The 26777-nt window shown below is 42.7% G+C and overlaps 2 protein-coding genes across 6 annotated transcripts; both read right to left on the minus strand.

The window, feature by feature from the left end:
- Positions 1-455: 455 nt before the first annotated feature.
- znf296 (zinc finger protein 296) lies at positions 456-10347 on the minus strand. The gene is given in 4 exon segments (XM_054598392.1): positions 456-2369; positions 2372-3474; positions 7139-7483; positions 10087-10347. Coding segments are annotated over 4 exon segments (2193 nt in total). The 5' UTR covers positions 10139-10347; the 3' UTR covers positions 456-1676.
- Positions 10348-10935: 588 nt separating this feature from the next.
- On the minus strand, positions 10936-24849 carry clasrp (CLK4-associating serine/arginine rich protein). Of its 5 annotated transcripts, none has more exons than XM_054598273.1 (21): positions 24766-24849; positions 23247-23386; positions 22385-22482; positions 21292-21393; positions 20114-20193; positions 19827-19911; positions 19569-19702; positions 18648-18744; positions 17900-17978; positions 17742-17815; positions 17606-17647; positions 17227-17511; positions 16442-16765; positions 16163-16348; positions 15282-15321; positions 13478-13538; positions 13283-13341; positions 13129-13175; positions 12945-13036; positions 12693-12717; positions 10936-11650 (listed from the first exon to the last, which is right to left on the minus strand). In XM_054598273.1, exons 2-21 carry the CDS (start codon positions 23343-23345, stop codon positions 11608-11610), a joined length of 2052 nt encoding a protein of 683 aa, XP_054454248.1. In that variant the 5' UTR covers positions 23346-23386; positions 24766-24849; the 3' UTR covers positions 10936-11607. The 5 variants fall into 5 exon arrangements, with proteins under 5 accessions (XP_054454248.1, XP_054454247.1, XP_054454251.1 ...); XM_054598272.1 differs by having other exon boundaries at positions 13478-13553; XM_054598276.1 differs by lacking the exon at positions 10936-11650 and having other exon boundaries at positions 11663-12717.
- Between the last annotated feature and the right edge of the window lie 1928 nt (positions 24850-26777).

A 26777-nucleotide genomic window follows, 5' to 3' on the forward strand; every position in this document is an offset into this window, starting at 1 on the left:
CAGAGCTTCACAATAGCCGGGGTTCAGCGGAAAGGAGACGATGCTAGGGAAAGTGGAGGCAGTTGATATTAATAATAATAATAATAATAACAATAATAAGCATAGCAACAGCAAGAATGTCAATCTATGTACAAAATATTATCCCTGAACAGTTACACTGCACTCGTTCACGATCATTCATTACACAACACATACAAGAGAGTTTCCCTGACATAAACACAAATCAGATAGGATCACGCAACGTCATCACAGTAGTCACAAACCTGTTTTTTTTTTTTTTTGTTAAATGCGCAGGTTCCTCTCCCTTAACTCTAAGTGTTTCTTAAATGCTTGTTGGTGACACACCTGCCAGAGCATGACACGGTGATTATTACCTGCAGAGTCAAGCTCTGGACACAAGATCACAGGACAGAGGGTTCTAGTAGAAGTGTCACCTGAGCGCACCCCCCCCCCCCCCCCCCCAATATTTACACACAAACAAACACAGACATTCACGCAAACTCACCCAAGTGCTTCCCGTAAAACTCCACCAATCAACTAGCTACTCCAGCACCTCTCAACCCTGTAGTTCAGCAGTTACACAATTCCCAACATGCAGCATCTATAAATTAGGAATAATTCAAACACAGGCAACTAAAAAAAAAAAAAAAAAAAAAAAAAAGAACAGTTTCTAATTGCTGCAGAACATGCACAAGCTTCAAACAGTCCGGCACTTTACGAATGTAAACAATGAAAGAGAGAAATCACCATCACAATAACAGATACAAGTACAGAAAAATAATACACACCCGTTTCACATGTAGGTAAAATTGCAGTTTTTTTTTTATGCATAGAAACGAATCATGAAGAAAATAAACATCAGTAGATGAGACTTTAAAGTCTCCTTATTCACATTTATAAAATTAGCAAAACAGAAAATCATCCATACATACTGTCACAGAGTCAGGAGCACAACCTTGCCAGGCTCCTGGAGCCCTGTAAACATTACATAAGTGACAAGTGTTGTGACAACCGAGCGCCTTTAAAAAGAGGAGTCTGAGAAACTGCAGGCGGACAGTGTTTGGATTCATTTCACCCTTGTGTCTGTTCAAACATTTCTAGTCTTTAAAAGGTGTTCTCAAAAGAAAACCAGCAACAGCAAGAAAACACACAATATGACCTTTCTCTGTCTGCTGATGCTGAAGATATATTAACATAGTTCTATTGCTAGACTTTTTAATTCAATAGAATCCCCTTTACTATATTATCTGACAGTTAATATCTGTCTCCACCTGTCCAGTCGGCAGTCAGAGAGATTAATCGCTAGTCTTTTGCATCCTGCACTGCAACATGGTGATCAGTTTCCTGTGTCTGTGTGGACTGTGGCGGTTCACTTCCTGTTCAAGAGCTCTGGTAATCTCCCTACTGAATGTCATGGCCTTGTTTTCTGCTCTGTGGTCTAAAGAACTGTAGGCACTTAAGTTTCAACCAGCAGCTTTGCATACAGTCATGAACAACGTGGGTGCTGTGTGCCTCGGCGCTGGTAGAGGGGACGGGTGTGCTGCTGCTTCTTTAAACTAGATTCCAGTTCATCTCGACTTTCTGTTCTATGATGGGACAAATAATTTTTATTTGAATGGGCGATTTAAATCCTATACAGAGCTATTTTAATGTCAATAAGTGAATGAGAAGAGCTTTCATGGCACAGAAGTCAAAGCTAAGTTCAACTCTGTGTTGCTCTCAGGTGGGAGATCATCCACTATGGCCGGACCATTCTCCACATACTCTGCATGGTCTTGTCCCTCTTCCACCTCCATGCTTTTCACCACATCACTCAGAATTTTTCTCTCCATTTCTATCTGATCCAAACTGGCTTCATCCTCCTCCATTTTCACCACCACCACTTCTCCTTCAGCTTTTATGGCAGCCAGAGTGTCTGCAGCACTGGCCTGTGCGTACGCCCCCACGCTGGCGTGGCTCAGGCCGTGGACCTTCTTCAGGTGTTTTTCCAGAGTTGCGTAAACGGTGAAGGGTACCGAGCACAGCTGACACAGAAAGGAAGCCTTGGCTCCCTGCGCGCCGTGTGTCTTCATGTGGCGCGTTAATTTTGAGCTCTGAGCGCAGGCGTAGTTGCAGAGGCCGCAACGGTATGGCCGTTCACCTGTGTGGCTGCGGCGGTGTACAGTCAGGTTGCTGCTGTTTCTGAACTGTTTACCGCAGTACTCGCAGGCCTCGTCTTTCTTCTTCTTACCAGCTGAACCGACAGTAGCACTGTTGTTGTTTCCTCCGCTGCTGACACTTCCCACTACAGTCCTCCGCTCATTCTCCCTCTGCCACTCCTGCACAACCTCGCTGACTTTGGCCGAGGTCCACTCCGTCTCCCTCTCTATGATCTCCCCTCTCTCGTTCTCCCACTCTCCGACTCTTTGCACTCTGTCGCCCATCTCCGGCCGCTTGGGCGTGCAGTTGCCACTAGCGATGCCGCTCTCCCCGCTGCCCCCTGTCTCTCCGCTCTCCAGCGAGCCTTCGGAGGGGCTGGCGCAGGGTGATGTGTGCTGAGGCTCCCTCTGCCCCTCTGCATCCTCCTCCCCTCCCTCTCCCCCTCTCTCTGGCGCTGGTACAGCCTCAGCAGCTCCCTGTCTGGCGGTCTGACCTGTGAGGTCAGCAGCATCAGGCCTGAAGCCATGGACGGGAGTTTGGGCAGCGTCAGGTCCAACTCGGAGGGACCCTGGGCTCTCACTTCTGCGCCGGCCATTCCCTTTCCCATGATGATACCAGCTGGCTGCATTTGAAACCTGCCTCTCATCCCATGCCTCCCTACATCCTCCTCCATCACGACCATATCCACCGACTCATACCCACTTCCTCCACCCCCAGCCTCCCTGTGATGGTTCCTTATGTGCCGGGCCAGCTGACCACTCTGGGCGAAGGCCTGCCCGCACACTCCGCAGTGATAGGGCCTGTTGCAGGAGTGTGTCCGGCGGTGGGTGGACAGGGCGTGCATGGACTGGAAGTTCTGGTCACACAGCTCGCAGTGGAAGTCAGACTGGAGGGCGCTGGTCTGAGGAAAGGGAGAAGCTGCTGGCGGAGAAGAGGACGGAGACAGTACCAGGCCTCTGGGGGAGCTACCCGTGTTGTTATAATTCCCCTCGGCGAGCTCCCTGAGTCGCACTGAAAAGTTCAGAGCTTGCATGTTACTGGAGGAGGAGGATGTGGAGGTTGTGTGTGTCTGACGGGAGCGACTGAGGCGCAGGGGGGACGGCTTAAAGGCAGAGGCGAGGGCTTGGCTCAGGTGGCGAGGGTCCAGAGTGGCTGTAGCAGGCTTGTGCTCTTGCAGTCCTCCTCTTCTTCCTCCTCTCATGTCTGTATCTTCCTCCTCGTCCTCTTGGTAGATGCTGAAGGAGTGTGTGTGCTGAGCGTGCTGTAAGAGCGCCCATGCAGATGGAAACAGGCCTTCACACTGCTGGCAGGTGAAGTAAGAGGGCTCCTCAGTCACTGGAAAACAAAGAAGGACAAAACTGAGTTAGTTATTTAGATTAATGCTAGTTAGTATGTGTATAAAAAAAATGTCTTGTCTTTTGAAATGTCTTGACTTCCACTAGGAGAGAACCAATGAGGTATACTCAGAGATTAAACATACAACAACTGATTTTTTTTGTTAGGCCACTTTAGGTGGCAGAAGAATATTATTTTAGATGATATGGCGAACATTTGCCTTTTTACACATCCAGCAGATGCAAAGCAACACCAATTTGATATTGGTGTTGTGTTTGAGTGCAAGTCTAACAGTTAACTCTCTTTTAGCTCCATTTTGGTCACTACCAACTCTGGAAAAGATCTGGATCTTTAGCTACTAAATGCTCTACTAGTTCCTATAGCTTCTCAAAGTTAGCTACCTACCAGCTCAGCAGTCTGTTTGTTGCTGACTGGTAGTGTAAAGTGTGTTTTTAGAGCAGCTGCCTTCTTACAGCCGAAAATATGCAATGAGGGTACAGTAATGTGTCAAAAAATCCAAACAAACAATGACTTAAAAGACGCTATAAAGTTATAAAACTTGAACAGGAATACGAGTATCAGCATGATAAAAGCCACATCTACCAGAAGAAAAGCACAGATAGACTGATATGGACTCAAATCAAAAGAAGATGAGGAGGAGGGTCAGGTGATGAAGAAGTTATGTCAAAATAAGGGAAAAGTGTGACCCAAAGCAGAATAGAGAAATGGGGCTGCAGAAGCAGAAAGACCAACAGATATGCAGTCGTGTTGCAAAGTACATCTGGAGATATTTTTATATGTGGATAGCTTTGTCTCCTAACTGAGAGCCACTCTCCAATTAAGCTGCAAATTGCTAATTAGCAGAACGTAGAAAATGAACGCTTTATGCAAATCAGGCACTGACTCAGCCTGCTTGACAAATGAGGCCTTTCTGCATAAATCAAAATTGGAGAGAAGATCCCCAAATTGAGGGGGAAAACAGTTCTTTTTTTCCCTTTCTTTTTTGGAGAGGTTCAAAGCAGACTCTGGTATAAGCCTCTTTCATGTTTCCTCAAGTCAAATCCTTCTGTATTTTACTGGAGGGGGGGAGGAGAGTGAAGATGAAAAAGAGAGCAACTGTTTCTTTCTCTTTCCCCCCCCTCTCCCCCCCTCCCTCTGTCTGGAGACGAGAGGAGCTGTGGTGTTCATGTCCTTTAACCTAGCCTGAGGAGAAACCCAGGAGAAGTTGAGATACTTCTTTTAAAAATAGGGTGAAGAGTGAGAAAGAGAGAGCGAGAGAGAGAGAGAGAGAGAGAGAGAGAAAGGTAGGTCAGGGCTCAGGAGATAAAAAGAAAATGAGATAAAAAGATTATAATGTAGTACGGGGGGCCAAGAGACACCACGAAAATATGTCACCCCTCTGGATTGTACTTGAGACCCATCCTCCAACCCCAGCTCTCCTCACCCCTCTACCTCCACCCCCAAACCCCTCCAAATCTATCCCTGAGGGGAGGGGGGGCTTTTGTCTCGGGGTCCTGAGTGAAACACAATACCCAGCCGGTTTCTCTTTCCTTCCCTCTCTCCCCTCGCTTTCTCTTTTTTTTTTTTTTTTTTTTGTAAGGATTCCCATTTGGCCCGGGGTAGCACTTGAATATTAAGCAGAAGCAATAACTACTAATTAAAAATGCAGATTGGCTGGGAGCACTAACGAGCAGCAGGCAGAATCTCTTCTCCCTTGGGAGGCAGAGGGAGGAGAAAAGAGAGGAGGAGGAGGAGGAGGAGAGGGGGGCGAGAAATTGAAAGAGGGCAAAGCGAAAGTGTGTTGAAGATGGGGGGAAGAAATGAGGAGTGGGGGGGGGGGGGGGGATGTTGGAGATGAGCGAAAAAAACAAACAAGGAGAATAAATAAAAAGGAATGAGACAGATGCATGCGGCTCTCCGGTAATCCATCCCACTCTCTTTTCTCCTCGGTCCTCGCAGCTTCTCTCTTGAATACAGAAAATAGATGGAGGACCTTTCTGTTGTGGGATAACGGCTGTTTCACTTTCAGTCATCTCAGAAGCTTCAGATGCTCAGTTTCCCTCCCATGAAACAACAAGACATATTACAAGGCTGCAGGATGTCCAAATAAAACTGTCCCTTTGCTACTTCAGCATTCAACTCAAACTCCATGTCACAAATTATGTAATCCTTGGAGATAAAAATGCTAAAAGCTGTGTAAAATCGCAATGACCAACTCCAAACAAATGCAAGCTACATTTGCTTATAAAACTTTAATCGAAACTTATCCACTTGTGTTCACAAGCTGTCATGCTCTTTCCCTGTCGCCTTGCACACATGCTAGGTTTGTTGTATAATCCTGCGGGTACAAATTACCAAATTTGTGTGTTCTCCAACGGTAAGTGCGAGACAGAGTGAGAGATGAAAAGAAACTGACTGAAATAGAAAAACAAAAGAAATTGTGGACAGACGGAAATGGTGCGTGCACCAGTCCCCTGAGCGTTGCACAAAGGAAGGAACTGCTAACGTGTGTGCAAATGACAGCGAGGGTTTCAAAATGTGTGAAAGGGGCACTCATACCTACTATGAGTGTGCAGCAAGATGCCCTGTCCATCTGCAATCATTTACAACATCCTGCTGCATACTCCCCTTTTTCACCTCGGATACAGCGTGACCTTCAAATATATCTGACCTTTGCAGGAGAAATGCAATAACTCTTCTCCATCTCACACACATTGTTAGCCACTGGACGTGAAATTTTCGAGAAAAAACCCCCGAATTGTAATGAGAATTCATGAATTGTTGATTGACTTCCACCGTGACATATCATATTTGGCATGACCATCACGGTGTCTGCACTTTTCTTTTCTAAAAGAAAACAGGTGCATATAAAAGGCGTGAAGAAAAAAGACCTTTAGGAAAAATCTCTTTTTAATGTCAGACACATGGAATGAGAAGAGATGGACGGCTTAAGAGACGCAAAATGTGACAACAAGAGAGAGAAGAAGGAGAAAGAGATGCATGAGATGAAGAAAACGGAGGAGGAAGGAGCAGATTCCCAGGAGCTCAGGTGGCTCGGCCCAGGGCAGAACAGAGGGAGATGGCAGGAGAAGCTGCACATGATGCAACGTCCTCCATTACAGTGTCATGACAGCGAGGAGAGCTTCACATTCACTCCTCTGACCATGTCATACTGTGGGTGAACGACTACAACCAACAAACGCTTCTCCATTACAACAAGGATGGTCTTTAAAACGATAAAACAAGCTGCTGTGCTGGTGTTAGGAGGATTTGGTTTCCGTCTCTGTTGTCCAGGGCGTAGTTGAGGACAGAGATGCAGAAACATGTTTACCTGGCCATTCCACCTCAGAGACTGACAGTCAGGGAGATGAGAAGGAGCTCAGGTGCTCAGCGCGGAGCCCTCGGGGACCCTCGGTGCCCTCTGAACGCTCCTGACGCCTATCCTTTCCACACAATTAGCCTGTGCGTCACTAACTCACGCAAGTCTGCTAATGGCAACGGCTAGCTAATGAGCTGGACTCAGGAGGGAGGGAGGGAGGGAGGGGGATGAACAGTTGTTAAATGAAGAGGAGGGCGGTTGAAAAGAAAAATTTAACAAAACAAAAAACAGAGTCAATAATTAGCAACCTGCCTTCTATTTCTTTTTTCCTCTCGGAGCACTCACCTGCTTTGCCGTGCTCCGCCTTCACCTTCACACCGGGCTCCTCCCCCAGGCCCTGCCCCCTCTCCTCAGCTCGATGAAGGCCGGCCCGAGCTCGGCGTCGGCGACATGCTGCTGCGCCCGGTTGGCAGGCGAGGGGGCGTGGCGTTGGCGTTCGGGGCTTGGTTCCGGGAGCGGCAGCCCCCTGTTTGTGCTGGATGAACGCCAGGATGTGGGCCAGGGGGAAGGCCCGGCTGCACTGGCCGCAGGTCAAGAGGTCGCGTCCCTCGCCAGGAGCTCGGACCTGTGGAGCAGGGGGAGGAGGCCGGTTGTCTGACGAAGTGGGGCCATTGGCCATGTCAGTGTCATCTGACGAACATGAGAGGAAGCAGAGGGAAGAGGAAAAGTTGAATTACCAACAGAGAATTATTTATTTATTTTTTACTTACTTTTAACATTTAACAGAGAAAATGATTAACACACACGGAGAAATTGCACAGGGATTTTAACCAATTAGCCCTAAGAATTGAAAATAGAAATAAAGGAGAATATTTTTAACAATGCTGCAACCACAAGCGATTTGTCAATAGACATAATATTAATTAAGTCATTTTTCATCAAGGTTCCAGCTTTAAAATGTGAATATTATCTGGTTTTCTTAGTCTCCTATGAAAGTAAAGTGAGTTTTCCTGTTGGTCAGACAAAACAAGACATTTGAAGACATCACCTTGGACTCGACAGGCATTTTTCCCCACTAATGACAATTCATACAACAAAGGACTTTATAAGGAAAATAATCTGTAGATTCATTGAGACAATCTCATTTAATCCAGTATTTTTACACCCTTGTTTCTCCACAGCTGATGGTTGTAATCATCTTTCGAATGGAGCATAAATAGTGGGCAGTGTGTATAAAACAGGTCCATAGTAGAGTGGTCTCTCTCAAGCATTTTTATAGCAGTCAAAAAGAGTTATCACTTATCACTTTTTTTAGCCGTACCTCCTAAATACAGAGAGAGAAATCAATACTAAGCCTTGATCTTAACATCCCACTTTTTCTACAAAAAAAAGTTGAATCTACAGTCAACCCCAACATATGCTGACCCACGCTTCCTACAACAAGAGTCCCAGTTAATTTGGATTTCCACTTTTCTTTCTTTTCTTTTTTTTTTACCATGTTCTTACGAGTTAACAACCCAAAGGGGCCAAAGTGCTGTTAGACCTCAGTGAAACAACAAAGCAGGCGTGGTGATCGAAAGTGCAAGTTTCAGTTGTAAGCTCTAAAGCAACGGGGCCAATCTGCTCAGCCAACACTGACCACTTCCTTTAACCAACCCAAAAAAACAGATCCGCTCTCTGACTGAGGCCTCTGCAGAGAAAATTGTCCACCTCAGCCTCTGATTAAGGTGACAATTTCTATGTGATGAAAAGTTAAGTTACTGATTTTAAAAAAAGGAAACATTACGACCCTAAGATTTCACTTTTTTTACTTACAATTACAACGTGCCCCATCAAAAGCCAGCAGCCGGAGTTTCTCAACAGGAAGTGGATTGCAGTACAAAAAAAAAAAATGACTGAAGGTGTTTGAGATAAGAACAGTCCGTATGGTTTTTTTGTGCTCACAAATATGTACAGGACAGCTCATCTGATTCAAAATCAACAACCTGTCAAACCGTATGTGGTTAGCAGGAAGTACTTTGAAATGCTGCAGACAGGTGCAAGCATTGGACACAGCTTCAAACAAACCTAGAGTCTGAGTAAACTCTGGGTATTTCTCAAGAAAGGCTTCCAGCTCAGGCCAGGTAAGAGGAGGAGGAGGAGGAGGAGGGGGGTCAGTATTGCTCAACGCGGTCATGGGCACACCTTGATGCCTTGACTGGATCACCTGCCCCGGCTAACATACAGGACAGGTACAGACAGTACAGTCTGGAGTCGGATCTCGCCAGTTGTTACTCAAAAATGTCACCTTTCCTGTTTCAGGGCTGCGCTGTTTGTGCAGACTTGCAAGGCGCGGTCTCTCTACACACGCACACACACACACACACACACACACACACACACACACACACACACACACACACACACACACACACACACACACACACACACACACACACACACACACACACACACACACACACACACAGAGAGACAGAGTTGAGTCAGGACCTGTGGTCACACCAGACACGCACCACTGGTCTCCAGTAGAGAACTGTAAAAAACAAATGGTGTTCAAGTTTCTCTCTTATTTCCCTCCAAACATCACACGCTCCTTTGTGAGCAGCACTGTTGTCTTTATGTTTGAACAGTCTGAATGGGATCAAATAGTGAGTCTGAATGGGATCGCGTCCACAGTGTTATTCAGAACATTATTTAATTGTCCATTTTATATATAAAAAAAAATATATATATATATAATAAAGACAAGAAGGATGGAGCCAGTCTCTTAAACAGGCGATGAGTCAAACTGCCCCAAGACGAGCCAGAAACCGACCGAGAAACTTGATGGAGGTCTAACGTGGATTCATTAATCATCGTGTTCGGACCTGTAGCCTCTGAACACAGCGTGCCAATAAAACCGGTCCTTCCTCTATGAGCACGACTGCAACAACAGTGCACACAAACATGGCAGGAATATGAACCCTTCTTTAAATACATATTCATAAAGAGATAAAAAAAAAAAAAAACACTTCCACAATGGCATGATTGAAGTCTCTGTTTACACAAAGATAGTGTAAATCTTTCAGAGACGCGCGCATTTACGTGCGTGTAAATCAAAAGAATAACATCAATATCATTTGATAACTGGTGGCAGCGCAGATCCAAACACATGCACGCAAACTGACAATTAAAACAAAACCGTGACATGAACTTAATTCTGATTTCAGCCCCCCCCAAAAAAAAAAAAAAAAAAAACACAAGATCACATCCGCGTCCACACGGCTTCAACGTGCCCACTCAGCGCTGCTCACCTTGGATTGCACTCAGGTGCTGCGGTCTGCTTCCAACTTTGCGCCTGGACATCGCGTCGAGCGTTTGGCACCTTCTCTGGGTCCCAAACAACAAAACACCCTCCAAAAAAACCAAAAGAAATCCGTCTCCTTCGATAAAAGTTTGACCGAAAACCGGGCTGCGGGGACGAACTGATGCGACTGACCTAGACACGCACTGAGCTCTGAAGGCTGCGTTCAAGTTCACGCTTCTTCCCCCGCAGCAAGCGGAGGGCAAAAGGGGGCATGGGCGACTGCAGGCGCCGCCCGCTCCTACGACCCTGACCCCGCCCTCCTCGGGTAACAGACTCCGCAAACAAGCTCGCCTATCACTTTAAAGCTTTTTTACCCCCCTTTTTTTTTTTTACAGTTTTGTTTCTTCCCTTTAAAAGGGTTTGGTGTCGGTTTGAAACGAGGTTTTCACATCCGATAGTGGAAATCCACATGTAGTTTCTCCTCGGCAGCTCAGAGGAACTACCTGCTTTATTTCCCCCACAGGTGTCTCCAAAAATTAAAGTACAAAAAGAGGAGCACTCGTTTCTCCTTTTTCTCGTAGACCAGCTGTGAGTGTTATAAAGCCATAGAAACACACAGCAAAAACGTTGAAAAATGCCCCAGAAGTAAGAGATTGGCAGTAACGAGAAGCTGCATTGAGGCATTTCCCGCTGCAAAACTGCGATTTGTCGCCACCTGCTGATGACAATTGAACTGGAAGAGGTGGCAAACTTCAGTGAGCATAATCAAAATATCTAACTACACTACTTATTTGGGTACAACCTGCATACGAAGCAAGGATTCTCAGAGAGAGGAAAAAAGAAAAATGTATGCAAATCATTTTCAAAGTCTGTTTATTTGTTGTTCTGTATTTGACATTCAACATTATTGAGAACAAAAAAAGGTTATTTGCTGCTGTTGACCGGTTGGCAGAGGACAGAGTATAAAAAGAGTAGACGATAGATTAAATTCATACATCTACTTCATTTTCTTTAATAAAGACGTTTTATACACAATGGATGTGTATAAATATCCTGTACATCAGCTCCTGGAAGTTGTTTAAAATGGTCTTTAGTGTGAGTGTTTAAAGAACGTTAGAGAAATGTAAGAGGAGAACGTGAGGTAAAAGGTGAGATATTGCTTTGTACTTTAAAATAGAGAAGGACCGGTCAGGCAGAAAAAGGAAAAAGGAGCATGCAGAAGAAGAAACCAGAAACTCATTTAATAAACCTGCAGTCTCTTTACAAGATGAAGCAAAAACAAAAAGGGCAGATCAGACTCTGCTCGGCTCAACCGATCGACTGTGTAGTTAATGAAACTAAAAAGGCATCAGAGTCAAAATGCTTTATTCTGTAGACGCATATCAGTGAACATAGTGTTCAGGCAACGATTTGTGTCAAATTCAGTCCATCTCTTCATATTGTAATAGTCTGATTGTTTGACAGTATGTGCTCCAATGACAAGGTTTTGTACTGAAGGTTTGTATGAGGCGTCCATGTTTTCCTCAGCTCAGTATCGGTACGGTGGACTCCGGGACCGGGACCGTGACCTCCTGAAAGTAAAAAGCACAACAAGTATGAATGTGAAAGCAGAACAAGTCGACATCATAAAGAAAATATGTAAGTGTCTCTTTCATGTCTTAAAAGCCTCATCAGTTCCTTTTTCAGTGTACATACACAGTTCAAAAAGAAGAATTTGGTTTCTTAACTGATCATATTTGAATATTAAAAAAAACAAACACATTACTGATGTAAACAAGCCTTTAGCAGCATTATTTAACATCAATAACTTGTTAAGTGATAGTCTGTGTATTAGAGCTCTTCATATTGAGGCCGTTGGGCCACTCATGTTTTTATGTGAATAAGAAGTCTTGATTTAAGGGGCACTTATCATTAAAAACTTTAAGACTTTTGGTCCTTCACAAATTGTGAAATAACACAACCCAGTCAGTTTTTTTTGTGGGCAGCCTAGATCAGAAAACATGTGACTGAACCAGCCATTCAGAATTCACTCCACTTCCTTTTGCCCCATGCAGGCTCATTACAATAAACCTCCCACAGTTTGAGAACTACCTCTGCAAAAGGTGAACCATATTTTCCTTGCAAGCCAATCAGAGCAGACTGGGCTTTTACGCTGGAGGGCTTAAAGTCACATGTGCTAAAAGGGAGCGTTTCAGACCGGGGGAACACGTGTATATTTGGACACTATAAGAGAAATAATGTGTTTTTTGAACATTAAAGCATGTAAACATTTCTAGTAGAGACCTAAACTACAAGTATAAAACTGAATATGAGCATGATATGTCCCTTTTACAACAAACTTTTGTAAAGTTTCAAAAGTTTGAGGCATATTCTTTGACTTTAGGTATCAACTTTTTACTGGAATATTTCTGTTCCTGGCTCGACTTCTCTCTCAAGACTTGACACACTGATTTGGTAGTTGAATGCAGATAAAAGCATGTAGCTTTAGTGTTACATGTGAAGGCAGTGTGATGAGCCTCCTTTGAGACAGTGCTTGTGCACTAATGTGAAAAGACTCCCAGAATTCATTCTGCTCCATCAGAGCTGTGTAGATTCTTGTGGCTTCTCACATACCTTCTGTGCGAGTTGTGCTCTCGGCCTGAAGGGACAGAGGACAAAGAGACATTAGTAATCAATGGCAGAGCATCTTAACGTCTATAAATCTGACAGAGCAGAAACTGACGCCATGCAAATCAGACAGATAAAACATTTTGGTTACTTCCTTTTTAAGTATGCTAGACTGCACTCACTCACAATAAACACAACACTAATAATTATAATATTAGTTCCATGTGGCTATTTATGATCAGAAACCTCAAGTCTTACCATATTTGGAAGGAGAAGGCGAAGGCGAGTGGCTCTGTCGCCCGTACTGTCTTTCCCATTCATCCCTCTCTTTCTCACGTCTCTCCCGCTCCCTAGACGCAGAGCCTCTGGGTCAGACAGTTGCAACACACAAAATACCAAACAGTCCACTGACACACACACATACACATACACAGATTCTTACTTCATGCGTATCTTGCGTGCCATGGCTCGTAGCTCTCCCTCCCGTTCCTGTAAAATAAACACTCAGCAATGAGCGAGATACTGATGATGACAGAGTCTCTGTTTCTGACTGATATTAAAGTACATACACTGGAGAAACACACACTAAAACACACCTGTCGTTTGTGTTCCTGCTGCTGGATCTTTACCTGGGCAGCTCTTTTATCCGCCTTGGCTGCAGGCCAGGAAAAAACGCATTAAAATGAGGGCGAAACAACAACAAAACAAAATGTTAAATGCATAATTTGACAAAATTCCCAACAGATACATCTCAACACGTTTCTTAACTTAACCTGTTCAGTTGTACTCACACTGCCTGTTGAGCGCCTTTTGCATTCGGAGCTTCAGCTTCTCCTGAGGAGTCATCTTCGGCTGCAGGTGACACAACTGTGTAAGCACATAATTTCAGAGCATGACAAAAGTGTGCGTTAGCGTAAGGTTGTGTGTGTGTTTAAGAGAGAAGATCAAAGACCGTGCTGTCATACACTTAAGATACTATCACCTTTATGTAAAGAAGCTTGTGGAGATAAAAAAGGCCGCAAACAAATTAATGAAGTGTGATGTTTGATGAGTCAACAAGCACAATCCTACAAGCTGTCTCTGTGTGTGTGCTCACATTTGAGGAGAGAGGCAAACTGCTGCTGTAGCTCAAAGCTGCTGTATAGGATAGTCTAGAAGCAGAACAGGATCCAGTCACATAAACCTTTACGCTTAAATATAGCTACGGTATGAACTCCCGTCAGGGAGATAAAGGGGAGGGGGAGGGGTCAGCAGAAGGAGTGTCAAAAAGTGAAACAAGGACAAGTTCAGGTTCTGTGAGTTCGTAAAAGTTCAGAAAGAGCCGGTGGCATTTTGTTACTGGCACACCCATCGCTGGGCCGTTTGAATCTGGCCAGGCAAGAAAGACTGCAGGTCACAACACTGCAGAGAGGAAGATTATTACTTCCACTCTATTTGTCTATCTGAGAATATTTAAAAACATTTCTTCTTTGCCAGGAAATGCAGCGAGCAGCTTGTTCAGGACAGCAAACCGTCAAGAAGACTTGACGTTAGACTTTAACAACAAAAATGTGTTATTTAGTCTACAGAAGGTCTAACATTTTAGGAAATACACATATTACCTTTCTTGTTAGAGTTTGATGTAGAGAATGATATAACTGTCTGTACACTAAATATGAAGCTACCGTGAGTAGCCGGTTATCTTCGCTTAGCAAGACTGGAAACAGAAACTCTGTAATTAACACAGGTGTTATTTGTTCTAGATTTAGTCTGGCACACAATCCCCCATAGAAAAGTGATTTTCATTTTACACTTGCAGCTTAATAGGTGCTGGTAAGCTCATTTTGTTACCTTTGAACAGAACCAGGCTATTCTGTTTCCGGTCTTTCTACTAATCTATGCCAATTTATTTCTCCCAGTGGATCATATTTAGGCTACAGACATGAAAGACATGTCCAAAAAACACCAACTGTTATTGTATCTCTGATCTCAATCTGTATGTGGGACATTTAGCATTTCAGTTTGAGTATTAGTTCTGCTGCTTGTTAAAACAAGCCCAGAAACACTGTCCATAGCACGCCCATCTTGTTTTTCCTCAGAGATTAACCAAACATCTTGGCTAATACTGAGTCACAAGTTGTAACAAGACACATGGTCAGTATCAAAAGAAGGAATCTTCTTCCTCCTAGGGCCATTGATGTGTGACGCAATGACGTGTATGAGACCACAAACAGATACAAAAACGCTGCACTTTCTCATGAACGACCCACACTAAAAGCAAGACACTAAAGACTTCACAGGGTGCTGAAATGTTCACTCCATGCAGAGATGGCAGCATTAATTCAGTCTGTCATTTTTCAGTGTTCACATTCTTCTCAGTCAAACACTTGAGAAGGTAAAGAATACTGTAATGGAAATTGCAAAATAGATGACAGGCTTTGACTGCAGTGCATGTCCACTTTGTGGGGGGGGGGGAAGAAACATCACATCATTTTATTTTCTGTGGGCAACAATGGCTTCTACATCCCAGTCTGGTGGACAACCATGTCAGCCTGTCAGGGATGAGGGAGGCGTAGGCTTTAGCAAGAAACCCAGCTAGATCAAATTCTTACTGACTTTGGCAGCTCCCGTCTCTTTACCACCCGGAGTATCAGGCCTGGAGACAGGGACGGAGAAAAGGACAATTAGCTGGGTTGATGAAGATATCGATTGTTCATCATGTTAAGGTAAATATAAAAAGGCATTAAAAACATGATAATGCATTCATTAATCATTCCTATGGCTCGATAACACTGTAGAACTCTATGAGATAGGTTTCATTTTTCTCCAGATTCAGTTTTTATCCATTAAAATGTTTCTGATTTTCTCATTAGAAGAGATCTCTAATCATATAGTGGATGAAACAAATTGTAACAATTCATGAGATTTTTTTTTAAAGAAAGTGATTCTATACAGTTAGACCCCTTCCCCCAGGTTTCCCCTCAACACGTCTTTTGCACTTTCATTGGCTGACACTCCACGACAGGTCAGATCTTCAGCCTGCTAGGCGATGCATCGGCGAGCCTTTGAACATCGAGGGCCAAGTCAACGCCGTCTTGCCTCTGATCTGGGGCTTTTGTTATGAGGCTTCAAGAGCTATCAGCAAGTATAAAATCAGGCAAAAGTTGTGCAGTCTGAACTACGCTAGAAGTCTCAGAGGGCCTCTTCAACATGTGTGTGTGTATGTGTGTGTGTGTGTGTGTGTGTGTGTGTGTGTGTGTGTGTGTGTGTGGATTTTAGTTCGCTCTCTGGGAAACACTGACACAGAGAGTAGAGGATAGAAGTAAATTAAACTTAATCATAGTGGCATAGTTCTTCTCTGTTCATTCTGCTTAGGTGCTGTGTTCAAAACGCTTATAATTGTAGGGAAAGCCCAGATTTTCATAAATTGCATCCACATTCCCCCAAAGGAACACAGGACTACAGTAGATTGGTGTTTACTTCAGTGATCTTCTTACTTTCTTAGCTTGTCACGGACGGTGTTGGTAGGAGGCAGGGCTCCTCCTCTGTGAGGGGAGGGGCTGGTGTTGAGACGACTGGGGGACTGAGAGGGACTGCGGCTCCCGCTGTCTCCCCGCCGGTGGCCTCCACTGTTCCGACCCCCTCGCCTCGAACTGCCCCCCTGCCGTGAGCTGGAACGGGACCTGACCGAAAACAGAAAGAGAGCATGAGTCACTGCCATTTGTGTTTGCAAAACAATAACTAAAGCACTGTTGGGAGACAGTGGGGAGTTCTACCTTGTGCGTCTGCGTGCTGAGTATCGCCTCCTGTCCCGGTCTCTGTCCCTTTCTCTGTCCCTCTCTCGCTCTCGGTCTCTGTCGTTGGACCGCGATCGTGTCCGGTCGCGTCTCCTCCAGGATGCGGCCCCTCCGTTCCCTCCTCTACCCCGGGAGTGTGATCTGGAACGCCGTCTCGACCGTGATCGGGTCCGGGACCGCCGCCCGTCCCTTCCCCCGCGTCCACGTCTGGTACGGCGCGAACGGGAGGAAGAGCGAGAGGTGGACGGAGATGAAGAGCGGGAGGAGGAGGAAGGGGAGCGACTGGAGGAGGACCTTCGTCTCCTGGACAAACAGAGACACGTGGTTTTAGTAACAACACCAGCCCAGCACCTAGCCTATTTTCAGAATACTTCTGGTTTCTTGTTTTTATAAAATCTTACTGTCTCATGCTGGACTTGAATATAAGCAAATATCAAAATCTTATATACTTTGCATAGTATATGATTGCAGACACTATATGATATACTCATTGCGTTTCCATAATCTGACATGCACAATCATAAACTAATCCAACCTCACCCTTTTTCTGTTAGTACATGCAGAATAGGTCATTTTTTTTATTTAACAGCAACATTTTGCACTAAAATTTTACTACAAAAACTGTGATCCACCTCACCTACCACAAAATCAGTATTTCATCGTCAGTATTCTTTCTGCCTCAACAGCTGTGGTCAATTCAACAGACAAAAATTCGACTGTACGAGAGAAAATAACTAATGGAAAGAAGAGGGAAAGTTACCGACCGGGAGCCCCTGCTATGACCTGCAGGGTGCTGCAAGTTGGAGGGGACGTGTCCAGAGTGAGGAGCGCTTGTTTGTGTTGTTGCTGCTGCTGCTGCTGCTGCTGCTGCTGCTGCTGTTGCTGCTGCTGTTGCTGCTGCTGTGGCTGCTGCTGCTGCGGCGGCGGCGGCTGCTGCTGCGGCTACTGCTTCATCGTCGCTGCCTCCGTAGCTGGTGATGAAGGTGATCTTCTCTGGACCAGGAGAACGAGAGCGTGACCGCGACTCAGAGCTAGACTCCGACTCTGGCCTGCAAGAGACATCGGAAAATAAAGTTTAGATATAAATACAGACCCCACAAATCAGGAAATTAAGAACGAAAAAGGACAAAATAGTCAACTCACCGTTTATAGGGATCGTATGTGGGGCTGTCTCTCCTTGCATAGCTGAAATACACGAGAATGATGTTATTAGTTAAACATGTTTTGAGGTAAGTTTAATGTGAATGAGGAAATCGTTTGTAAAAGAACATAATTTTACCTTGGTGGGCTGATCTGTCTACCTTTTAGTCTCTTCTCTCTGAACTCTCTCCTTTGTCTGCGAGAACGTCGGCCCTGAAATGATCAAATGTGTCACTTGTGGATTCTCATGTACCGATCACATGACACACTCATATTTCTTAGTGGACGTTAACTTACAGAGTACATGGCCTTCTCCGCCTCCAGAGCCTTGGCATGTTTGATGGCCTCCACTTCCTCCTTGTCTTTCCTCAACATCCTGATCAACAGGTCATGTTTACAGTGTTACCACAATAAAAAAAATCATTATGTCAACAGTTTAAAAGTTTGAGTTGTATATTCATATTTTTAACCTATTCAAATATACACATGAAAAAGTCAACAACGGAGCCATACAGTTGATTTTGGGTGAAATATTCGGATGGAAAGTTTGCTCACTCAGCTTGTCAAACTGGCAAAACAGTGCAAACAGAAAACCACATCCGTGAGCATGCTCAGTACGTCTGCAGGACAGTAAACTAATTGCCAGAGCCTGTAAACACATTCACAGAATTTCTTTGAATAGGCTCCATTGTTCATTGCAATGACATAATATTTCCCTTCAAAAGGAACTGTATGACTCTTTTGTGTTTTTTACTGATTTAGTAGTTCAATTTCATTGAGCTTAATGACATTGTGGCTACAAAAACTATAATAGGGTACAGTAATTGTTGGTTTTGGTCTTCTCAGGGATTTGTTAATATCAACCAAAAAAGATGCCAATTGTATAAGTTGTTTTTGGAGTTCACATCCACTCACTACTGAATTTCTTTTTTCTTTGTAAACTGAAGAATTATGAAAAAGCAAGAGAATCTCAATCATAGCAAATTACAGCCTTCGCTCTGCGTTTGACCTTTGAGACATGATGATATAATCGCCGATAGGTTACCTAACAAAGTCTCCTTCAGCCATTCCATATGGGGTTGCCATTTTGTTTAAGTCCAACTCCTGTTCCTGGTTCAACTCATCAACATCAACCTCCACATCTACACACACAAGAACACACAAACAGACACAACATGACACATGGCTTTTTAAACACAGCGGCACGTCAAAGCAAATTTAACCCAGAGACAGAGAGGCTCCTCAGTTGACTGCATGTAAGTAGGTTTAAAATAAAGAAGAACATATTGAATTGTCATGCTTGATTGAATAATAGTTGCTTGATATATTACAAACAAAATGTAGTTGTTTTACCCTGGTTCACATGAGTGTTCATTTTGTAACCAAAAACGATGAATAAATATGTCCGTCAACAATCTTTTTTTCCTGTGACTAAGACAAAGACAAGTTGTCAATAAATATTTACTGTGACGTAATAAACAAGCAATATTGTTGACAAAAACAAAACAAAATTAAAGTGTAGTTTCAAAAACGTCAGGACTACTTCGGCTGCACACAATGAGTACATACAAAAGGACTCGTAGTAACTTACTTAGGTTAAACGTAACAATGTCAACAACGGGGCTTGTGATATTTTGGCCGTACTAGGTTGATTGAATTGTTCAGGATAATTTGATGACTAAATAAAGACTAAAAAAGTTTTCATTGACCAAACTTACACTACAATAGCTATGTTTTCCTTTGACAAGGTAAGATTTAAATACCTAGACCTTGAGGCAACTAAATTTGACTAATTAAACAAATCAAGATGAGGTTGACTGAATATGATAAAAAGTGACAGAGTCTCAAACTAACATTTCTGCTCTGCATCCTGTTTCTTCATACCAGTTTGGTTTATCTCTAACCAAACTCTAAGTATTAATATTCGTGATGTGTGTCTTATTAGTTTCAAAACCCATTTCCTCACCAATATCTGGGATGCCTTCATCCTCTTCGGATTCACTCTCAGAATTTTCTTCATCTTTGTCTGACTCGGGGTCGGGCTCCGTCACGGTGCTGTCTTCATAGGTGTAACCGATGGAGGCCTTCTTTTCGGCCAGTCTGCACAACAGGAACACAGATTTAAAAAAAAAAAAAAAAAAAAAAAAAAATGCAAACCTACAAACCTTAAGAATCATGGACTGAAATGCACATTGGGGATAAAGGAAACATTTTAGTGACATACTTTTTCTTCTCGTCCTCATTTGGTTTCTGCAGGCCACCGTAGAGCTCATCCAGGTAGATCTGGTATAAACACTGCTCCTCAGAGACTGTAGGACAGCAGGGAGTTTAAGAGCACAACAAAACTGCGAAACATACCCACTGAGGGCAAATTAACAGACCATTACAGGCACCTTAAACACACAAGCATTAATAGTGGCTTGACAGTGTTGCAACATGAAACCAAATGTTTATGTAATGTATTAGTAAAATTAAATTCAACTTCTCAGCTATGAAGTTTGTGATACTCACTGTTTGCAAAGTCATTCTGCACCAAGCCTCTGTATCGCTCATAATTGCACTTTCTCTCCTCCATCTCCTGCTCTGGGGTTCTGCAAGAGTCAAAGAGCAAAAGGTTGTTTTATAGTTTACCACTTCTTCAGAGCATTATTGGCTTCTAACTGAGCCTGAAATATTTGAATCTGAAGCAGTGTAGAGGGAGAAACTGAAAAAATAAGCTCATCAATGACCCATTAAATTACTTAGTAACGCAGTTATTTTTACTTACAACACCCAGTATTTTGATCACCACTGGTGGTATAATGCACCAATATAAGAGTGGGGTAAAAAGACTGGGTGATAGTTTTAGGTAGAAAAGGTATATAAATACAACACAAGTTAAAACGTAAAAAAATGGGGTTTTTTGCTATACGAGAGGGGAAATGCATTCAAAAATTTTGGTAGACTTATGATGCACGGAGACATGTTGAATGTAAATAAAACCATGATTTTCACAAAGCAAACTACACAGGAGGGTTTTAACTTACCGACCAAACAAGGCAAATGTTTGTTAAGTACTACGCAATACAATTAATTTACATCTAACTATAAAGTAAGGAAGCTCTGTCTGTCTGTTTGTGTGTCTATATCCTTCGCATTATATCTCGATAACTGTTCATCCGATGTACGGCACATTTGGAGGAGCATATTAATGGGAAACCCAAGGATATGCAGTGTCGGAGTTGGTGCAATTTTAAAATGCAACACAATATTGATAAACTTTGAATCAACAATAAGGCTATAAGCTAGTCGCATTAGTTTCATTACACATCTTACGCACTTAAGTCAAAAAGGAGAGTATTTTTTTCGTTCTCAGCTTTACATCTACTCTAAAATCTGACTCAAGCATATATTTAGTCTTATTAGTTCTATATGTAACTAAACACATTCTAGCTGGATGAAAAACAGAATGAACGAACAAATAAGATAAACAACACACAAAAACCTCCCTGCTTGATACTTGAAAGCAATCTCTTTTAAAACGTGTTTTATGTTAACGTACGATACTTTTTGTAATCATGAATTGTGTTCTACTTTAATCAAGTGCCCCAATACAGAATAATCCACCATGCCCCGCACAATCACAAGGCAAGAAATTACAGTAGACAGATTCTGGATTAAGTGTGACGTCAGGTAACTTTAAGACTTACGATGTGCTGAGCAGTGGAGGTGTGTAGGTGGGGATGTAGTCCAGGTGAGCCCTTACATCAAACCTGTCAATCATGTTGTTGGCATCTCCCTGCCATGGCATCCTTTTGACAAAACAAGAGAAAGAGGTGTATTCTGATCAGCAAAATCCCACAAGCACTGAGAATCGTGTGCATGTTACATAAAGCAAGTGAGCCAAAATAAGCCAAGCATGTTTTGGTTAGTCGGAGTCACTTTCAGTTCATTCAGTTCCCTAAAGCAAATTCAACATAGTTCAAGCTCAGTTACTATGGCAACTTGTGCTGGAAGTGCTACCATATTATTTAACTTCATGAACAGCTATCAGTCAAAGTAAAAAGTTTATAAAAATATATATATAAAATAAATAATAAATTATACAATGAACATTTTTATAGATAGCCCTACATGTGTTTAATAACACGACATTTGATGTCAAACGTTTATGTTTATGCAAAATAAATCTTAGTCTGATTTACTACAATAGAATTATAATAGCTACACAAATAGAAAACAATGTTTAAAACTGGATTGGTTAGTAAACATTAACATTTGCTGACGTTATGGCTTTACTTAATATCTTTTTGTTGATTTTCCTTTCCAATCAATTTCATTTATTTAAACAAGACACACAAGTCAAATAACTTAGATATACAGGTTGTTTGTTCTTACTAACTGTTTGACTCTATTGTGCCCGAGATTGAATTAGGTCATATCAAAATATTTGATTATCATTCATGATAACCGTCATTTGACCCCACCCAAATGCACAAATGTATTTGACTGGATTTTTATAAGCCGATCACAGTGTTTCTCATCATGTAAAGTGGACTGATTAAGAATAGTGTGCACCCTCAATTATCTTGAATATTTAAAATTGAAACAAATTAATCTGATTGCGTGAATTTGAATAGACATTCAGGTTTTGGACTTTAAGCCCCACTTTTCTTGGATCGCTTTATGCAACGGTCCACTGGTCTGTATGTGGTGTGTGTACGTGGTGTGTGTACGTGGTGTGTGTACGTGGTGTGTGTACGTGGTGTGTGTACGTGGTGTGTGTACGTGGTGTGTACTCACATGTTGATGGGGCTCTCTGCAGCCATCGCCACAGCAGGATCCAGATGGATCTTGTAGGCTCGGCCATGAACCTGGAGAAACTGAGCTGGATCTTTTTTCTGTTGAGACAAAATGAGAGGCAGTCTGAAGACAATAAAACGGCATCTTGCAACTAACTAAATAAAATAACTTACCAAATTGTGAAATATATTATACTGCACAGACATAAAACTCCTCAATGTCATCTTCTATTCAACCCTGGGGGCCATTTAGGTTTGTGTATGTGTTAGTTTACAGTGCCTGGTAAAGTGAAGCCATTTCTTTATTGTGCAAAATGCTGATGCAAGAGAGTAAATTGTATTCATCCGTCATCTCAGGTCTAAATGAGGCTCTATGTAGACAGCCAGAACAAAACCAACTAGCAGAAATAGAAAGCTAGCAGGAGGTGAAGGAGTCTAAGCCAACGCATCAGCCTACTTTAAGCTCAAACCGGTGACTCAACAGACAGAACAACTGAGTCAAGATCAGGAGAGATGAGATAGTATGTCTTCATCAGAGCAAGTAAAGGTAGTTGTGATGTAGACATTTAAAGTCCTTTCCCTCAGCTAACAGCTGTCGCTCAATGTTGCTTTTCTCTAGCCACAGCATATTTAAATCTCATTAAAATAGCATTTTCAATACCCCATATTTAAGGCAGGGATAGGGCAGTCCCACGTTGGGCTGTACTCCAGTTCTCATCTTTATAAATAAAGGTAACGACACTCTGAAATCGGAGGATCAGGTTCAGGAGGATCTCCTGCCACAGAGCTCTACTGTGGCAGAAATCACATTCAAGTGTCTCTGCAGTCGTCCATCAGATATATTAATGATACAAGTCTCTTACTATTTTCTCGTAGTACTCTCGCCGTCGCTCTCCTCGGCGTTTGTAATCTACCATCATGCCACGGAGCTTGCGCTCATGTTTGCGGGCCTCTTGCCACATGACGGCTCCGCTGGGGGTGGGGGCGCGGCGGGGCACGGCTGCTGTAGAGTGAAAAAACGGGTGAGAAACATGGGAGAGAGAGAGAGAGAGAGAGAGAGAGAGCACACAAAGAGATGAGGAAATGTAGAACAACGATGGATTTGAAAGAGGCGTAGAGTGAAAGAGGCCGATGCAAAAATAGACTATTTTTCTGTAAATAAATATTTGACTGAGACAAGCTGCACAGATAGAGCTCTGAGAACACTGTACATAACTTCTGGCTCCCACACCATTTCCTTACGTAATAATAAACCATAAACCAGAATCAATACATCTAAGAGCACAACACAGAGGCTCATTAATTGTTTTAAGTGTGAATCTCAAACTTCTTAAGTACAGATAACATTAGGCAAGCAATACGTCAGACTAATTTGTCTGCAGCATTTTCATTGATAGTTTGTCTAGTCTACTAACGTTATTAATACTGGGGTCATAAAGCACATTTTGTGTGAACAAATCAATAGAAATCAGTGACTTAAATATATTTTGAAAGAGAGTGATATTACACATTGACTTCTAGTATAGTCCAGTGAAACACAATTTTAACTTCATGTCATTTTCCCTTTTTTGAGGACAACACTACTATAAATGTATTTATATCAAAAGGAGACCTATAAGTTATTTACATAGACTTACTGGTATGCTTTCCTTCCTCAGCTCTGACTAATGACGTCATGCTCTAATTGATTTTAAAGTAAATTGATAGTCACTTCTTGGTGTACTAACATCTTTAAGCTAGCCCTGACTGCAGCCTAAACAAGTTATTGTTGCAGTTGGGAAGTGACGTCCAAGCTACCAAACTAAACAAATTACAACTAATAGGTTTTTTTTGCACATTACTGCCAATGCTTTGCTATATTTTAAAATTAAAATCTCAACTTAAGGGGTTCAATACAACCTCCGTTTGTGACTGTATATTCACTGCAGCTACTGTGCACAGTAAGATGGTGCTGGGTGTCTGGGTGTTATGTTTAGTCACATGTGTGTTTAGTTGATCAACATTAGAGGAGCAGCTAACCTGCAGCCACAGCGCTAACACAGCAAACCCCCGTAGTCTCTAATGTTAGCTACACAACAGCACTGTGTCTGCATTATTAACTTCATTTAGCTCAGACACTGACGCCCCCTTCGTATCGCTTTCAGCATTTTAAGAAGTCAGACTAATGTTTTGATAGCACACTCATCGGCCTGGTTGCGCGTGCAGCGGGCCTGTGAACGTCAGACGGTTAGCATCACAGCTAGCCTAGCCTAGCCTAGCCTAGCTTTACTTTAGCTTCAAAGACGTCAGGAGCAGCGCGGGTGCAACAGGCTTTTTAACACCAACAGTACATGAAATAAGCTGTGCGACACACCCGGAGTGGTTTTAAAATCCACGTCGTACCTGTTTTACTGACCACCAACACACACTTGGGTTTTCCGTCTACCGAGGGCAACGCTAGCGGAGTGAAACACACCTCCTCCTCCGCCTTCTTCTTCTACTGTTTTTATTTTAGCTGTAATGGTGGGTGGCAACCAACGTCAAGGCGCATTACCGCCACCTGCTGGACTGGAGTGTGTTTCACTCCTGAAACTTTTAAATAAGATTATTTCGTGTCCTCCCTGGTGTCTTTCCTTGCATGTTCCCCAGTGTAGGTTTGCGTTTTTCATCATTTAAGCCAGATATTAACTTATTCCGTTCCTCATCATATCTATGGCAGTCTAGAATCATATGTGGGACAGTTTCTGGTTGATTGCAACAAGAAAAATATTTAAAAGATGCATGAAAAAAAATGAATTCCTCATGCCACATTTTTTAAAGTAACTTGATTGGGATATTAGAAAGTGAGAAACATAACACTTGTCATAATCTTCTACACTATTTAAAACATGTCATTTTTTTCAACGTTTGTCGACCTGCTGTGGCCACAAGATGTCCCTATAAAACAGGAGAAATGCCCATAACTTTGAAGTCATCCTCACTTTTGAGATTACCCTGGTGTAATGAAATAAAATGCAGAAAACAAGTATGCATTTGTGAACAAATACTTAAAGTGGCAATCCAGAATTTACATAAATGACGCCACTCCTAAGAAGCATGCCATTCTAACAGTATTTTGTATGCTATGGGCCTTGCTGAAATTATAATGCCAATTAACAAGTCAATCACTGCTTAAACCCCAGATTACCATACGTGTGTACTATAAGCCACTGGCTGTCAGGAGATTCAAAGACAGACACCAGAAAGATTCTATTTGAGTCTGGCATTAACGTCAGGTCATGGCATCAAAGCTGAAGAAAGCAAATTTACATGCCAGTATCAGCTGCATCACTGTCATCACTTGGGATATAAAAGCTTTTAAGATGAAACATTTGTACTACAGCAGTCAGCGTGCTGGTGCCTGACATCCTGGTGCATACAGCAGGTGTAGAGAGGGTCCGAGTAGTTTGAGCACGTTTAAACTCTTATTTCCCATATTTCCTCCTGACCAGGGTGGTGACAGGAAGCATGTGTTCATTTCCAGCCTGCTGCTGTTTGCAAAGGCCAAAGGTCACATTTGTCACATCCATTTGCTCATTAACTGTTGCTGCTGTGACCCTGCAGCCACTTTACACTGCCCCGACATAAAACCCTTCCTTTCACACCCTTTAACATATTACAGTAAATTCGTCATTTGAACATCCGCACGGCACACATAGATGAATTAAGTTCCAGCTTACATACAGCACACTGCCACATACAGTACATGTTGTATTTTACATGTTTTTCTATGTTTAGATACAGTACATTTTAGCTGTTTTTGTTATACCTTAAGTGGACAACACGCACTTGCTGAAAATACCCTATAGAAACTCTATGTTACTGATTAAAATTAATTTACAATTTCACACCACTGAGGTTACAAGAGGGTTTACAATAAGTTTTACCAACTTTCCAACCGCTGACAAATTTCTCCCAACCACTTAGTTGTTCTCTAGGAAGACTGGGGGTCAATCAGGTTGTTTGCCTTTTTTTCCTGCACTGTCAACAACATTGCTGGTGAAAATGTGTCAGAAAGAGACAGTGAGAGAGACTGTGAGTGGCTGTGAGCTGTGCTCCATCATGAAATATCCTCCCTTGGGCCTCTGACAATGATTTGAACTAGACAGCTTGTCATAGAATTGGAGAATTGAACACACAATCACAAAGGGTAAGAAGCACTTCATGCTCTCTTGCAAAGAACATCTTCATTTGTCAAATTACTTTAAAAACATGATGCTGGTTCTCTGTACCCTTAAGTCTGTTTATTGCTACACCTTTTTCTTATTATGTAAAGGTTACACTACTTACCTGTTAAACCCCTTTAAACCATGATTTTCTCCTTAAAGTTGTTCTAAAGTTGCTTTTAAGCTTACAATGAGAGACTTATTGAAAGC

The sequence above is a fragment of the Anoplopoma fimbria genome, chromosome 1 (assembly GCF_027596085.1).
Source record: "Anoplopoma fimbria isolate UVic2021 breed Golden Eagle Sablefish chromosome 1, Afim_UVic_2022, whole genome shotgun sequence".
NCBI lineage: Eukaryota > Metazoa > Chordata > Actinopteri > Perciformes > Anoplopomatidae > Anoplopoma > Anoplopoma fimbria.

Excerpts from the sequence above, each read along its gene's own strand:
- clasrp (XM_054598272.1), bottom strand. The coding sequence starts at position 23,345 with ATGTGGCAAGAGGCCCGCAAACATGAGCGCAAGCTCCGTGGCATGATG. Across the intron at positions 17,979-18,647 it reads GCTGAAGGAGACTTTGTTAG|GATGTTGAGGAAAGACAAGG; the intron begins GTAACCTATCGG and ends CCTGTTGATCAG. Across the intron at positions 13,554-15,281 it reads AAGAGACGGGAGCTGCCAAA|TTGTGTCACCTGCAGCCGAA; the intron begins GTCAGTAAGAAT and ends GTGCTTACACAG.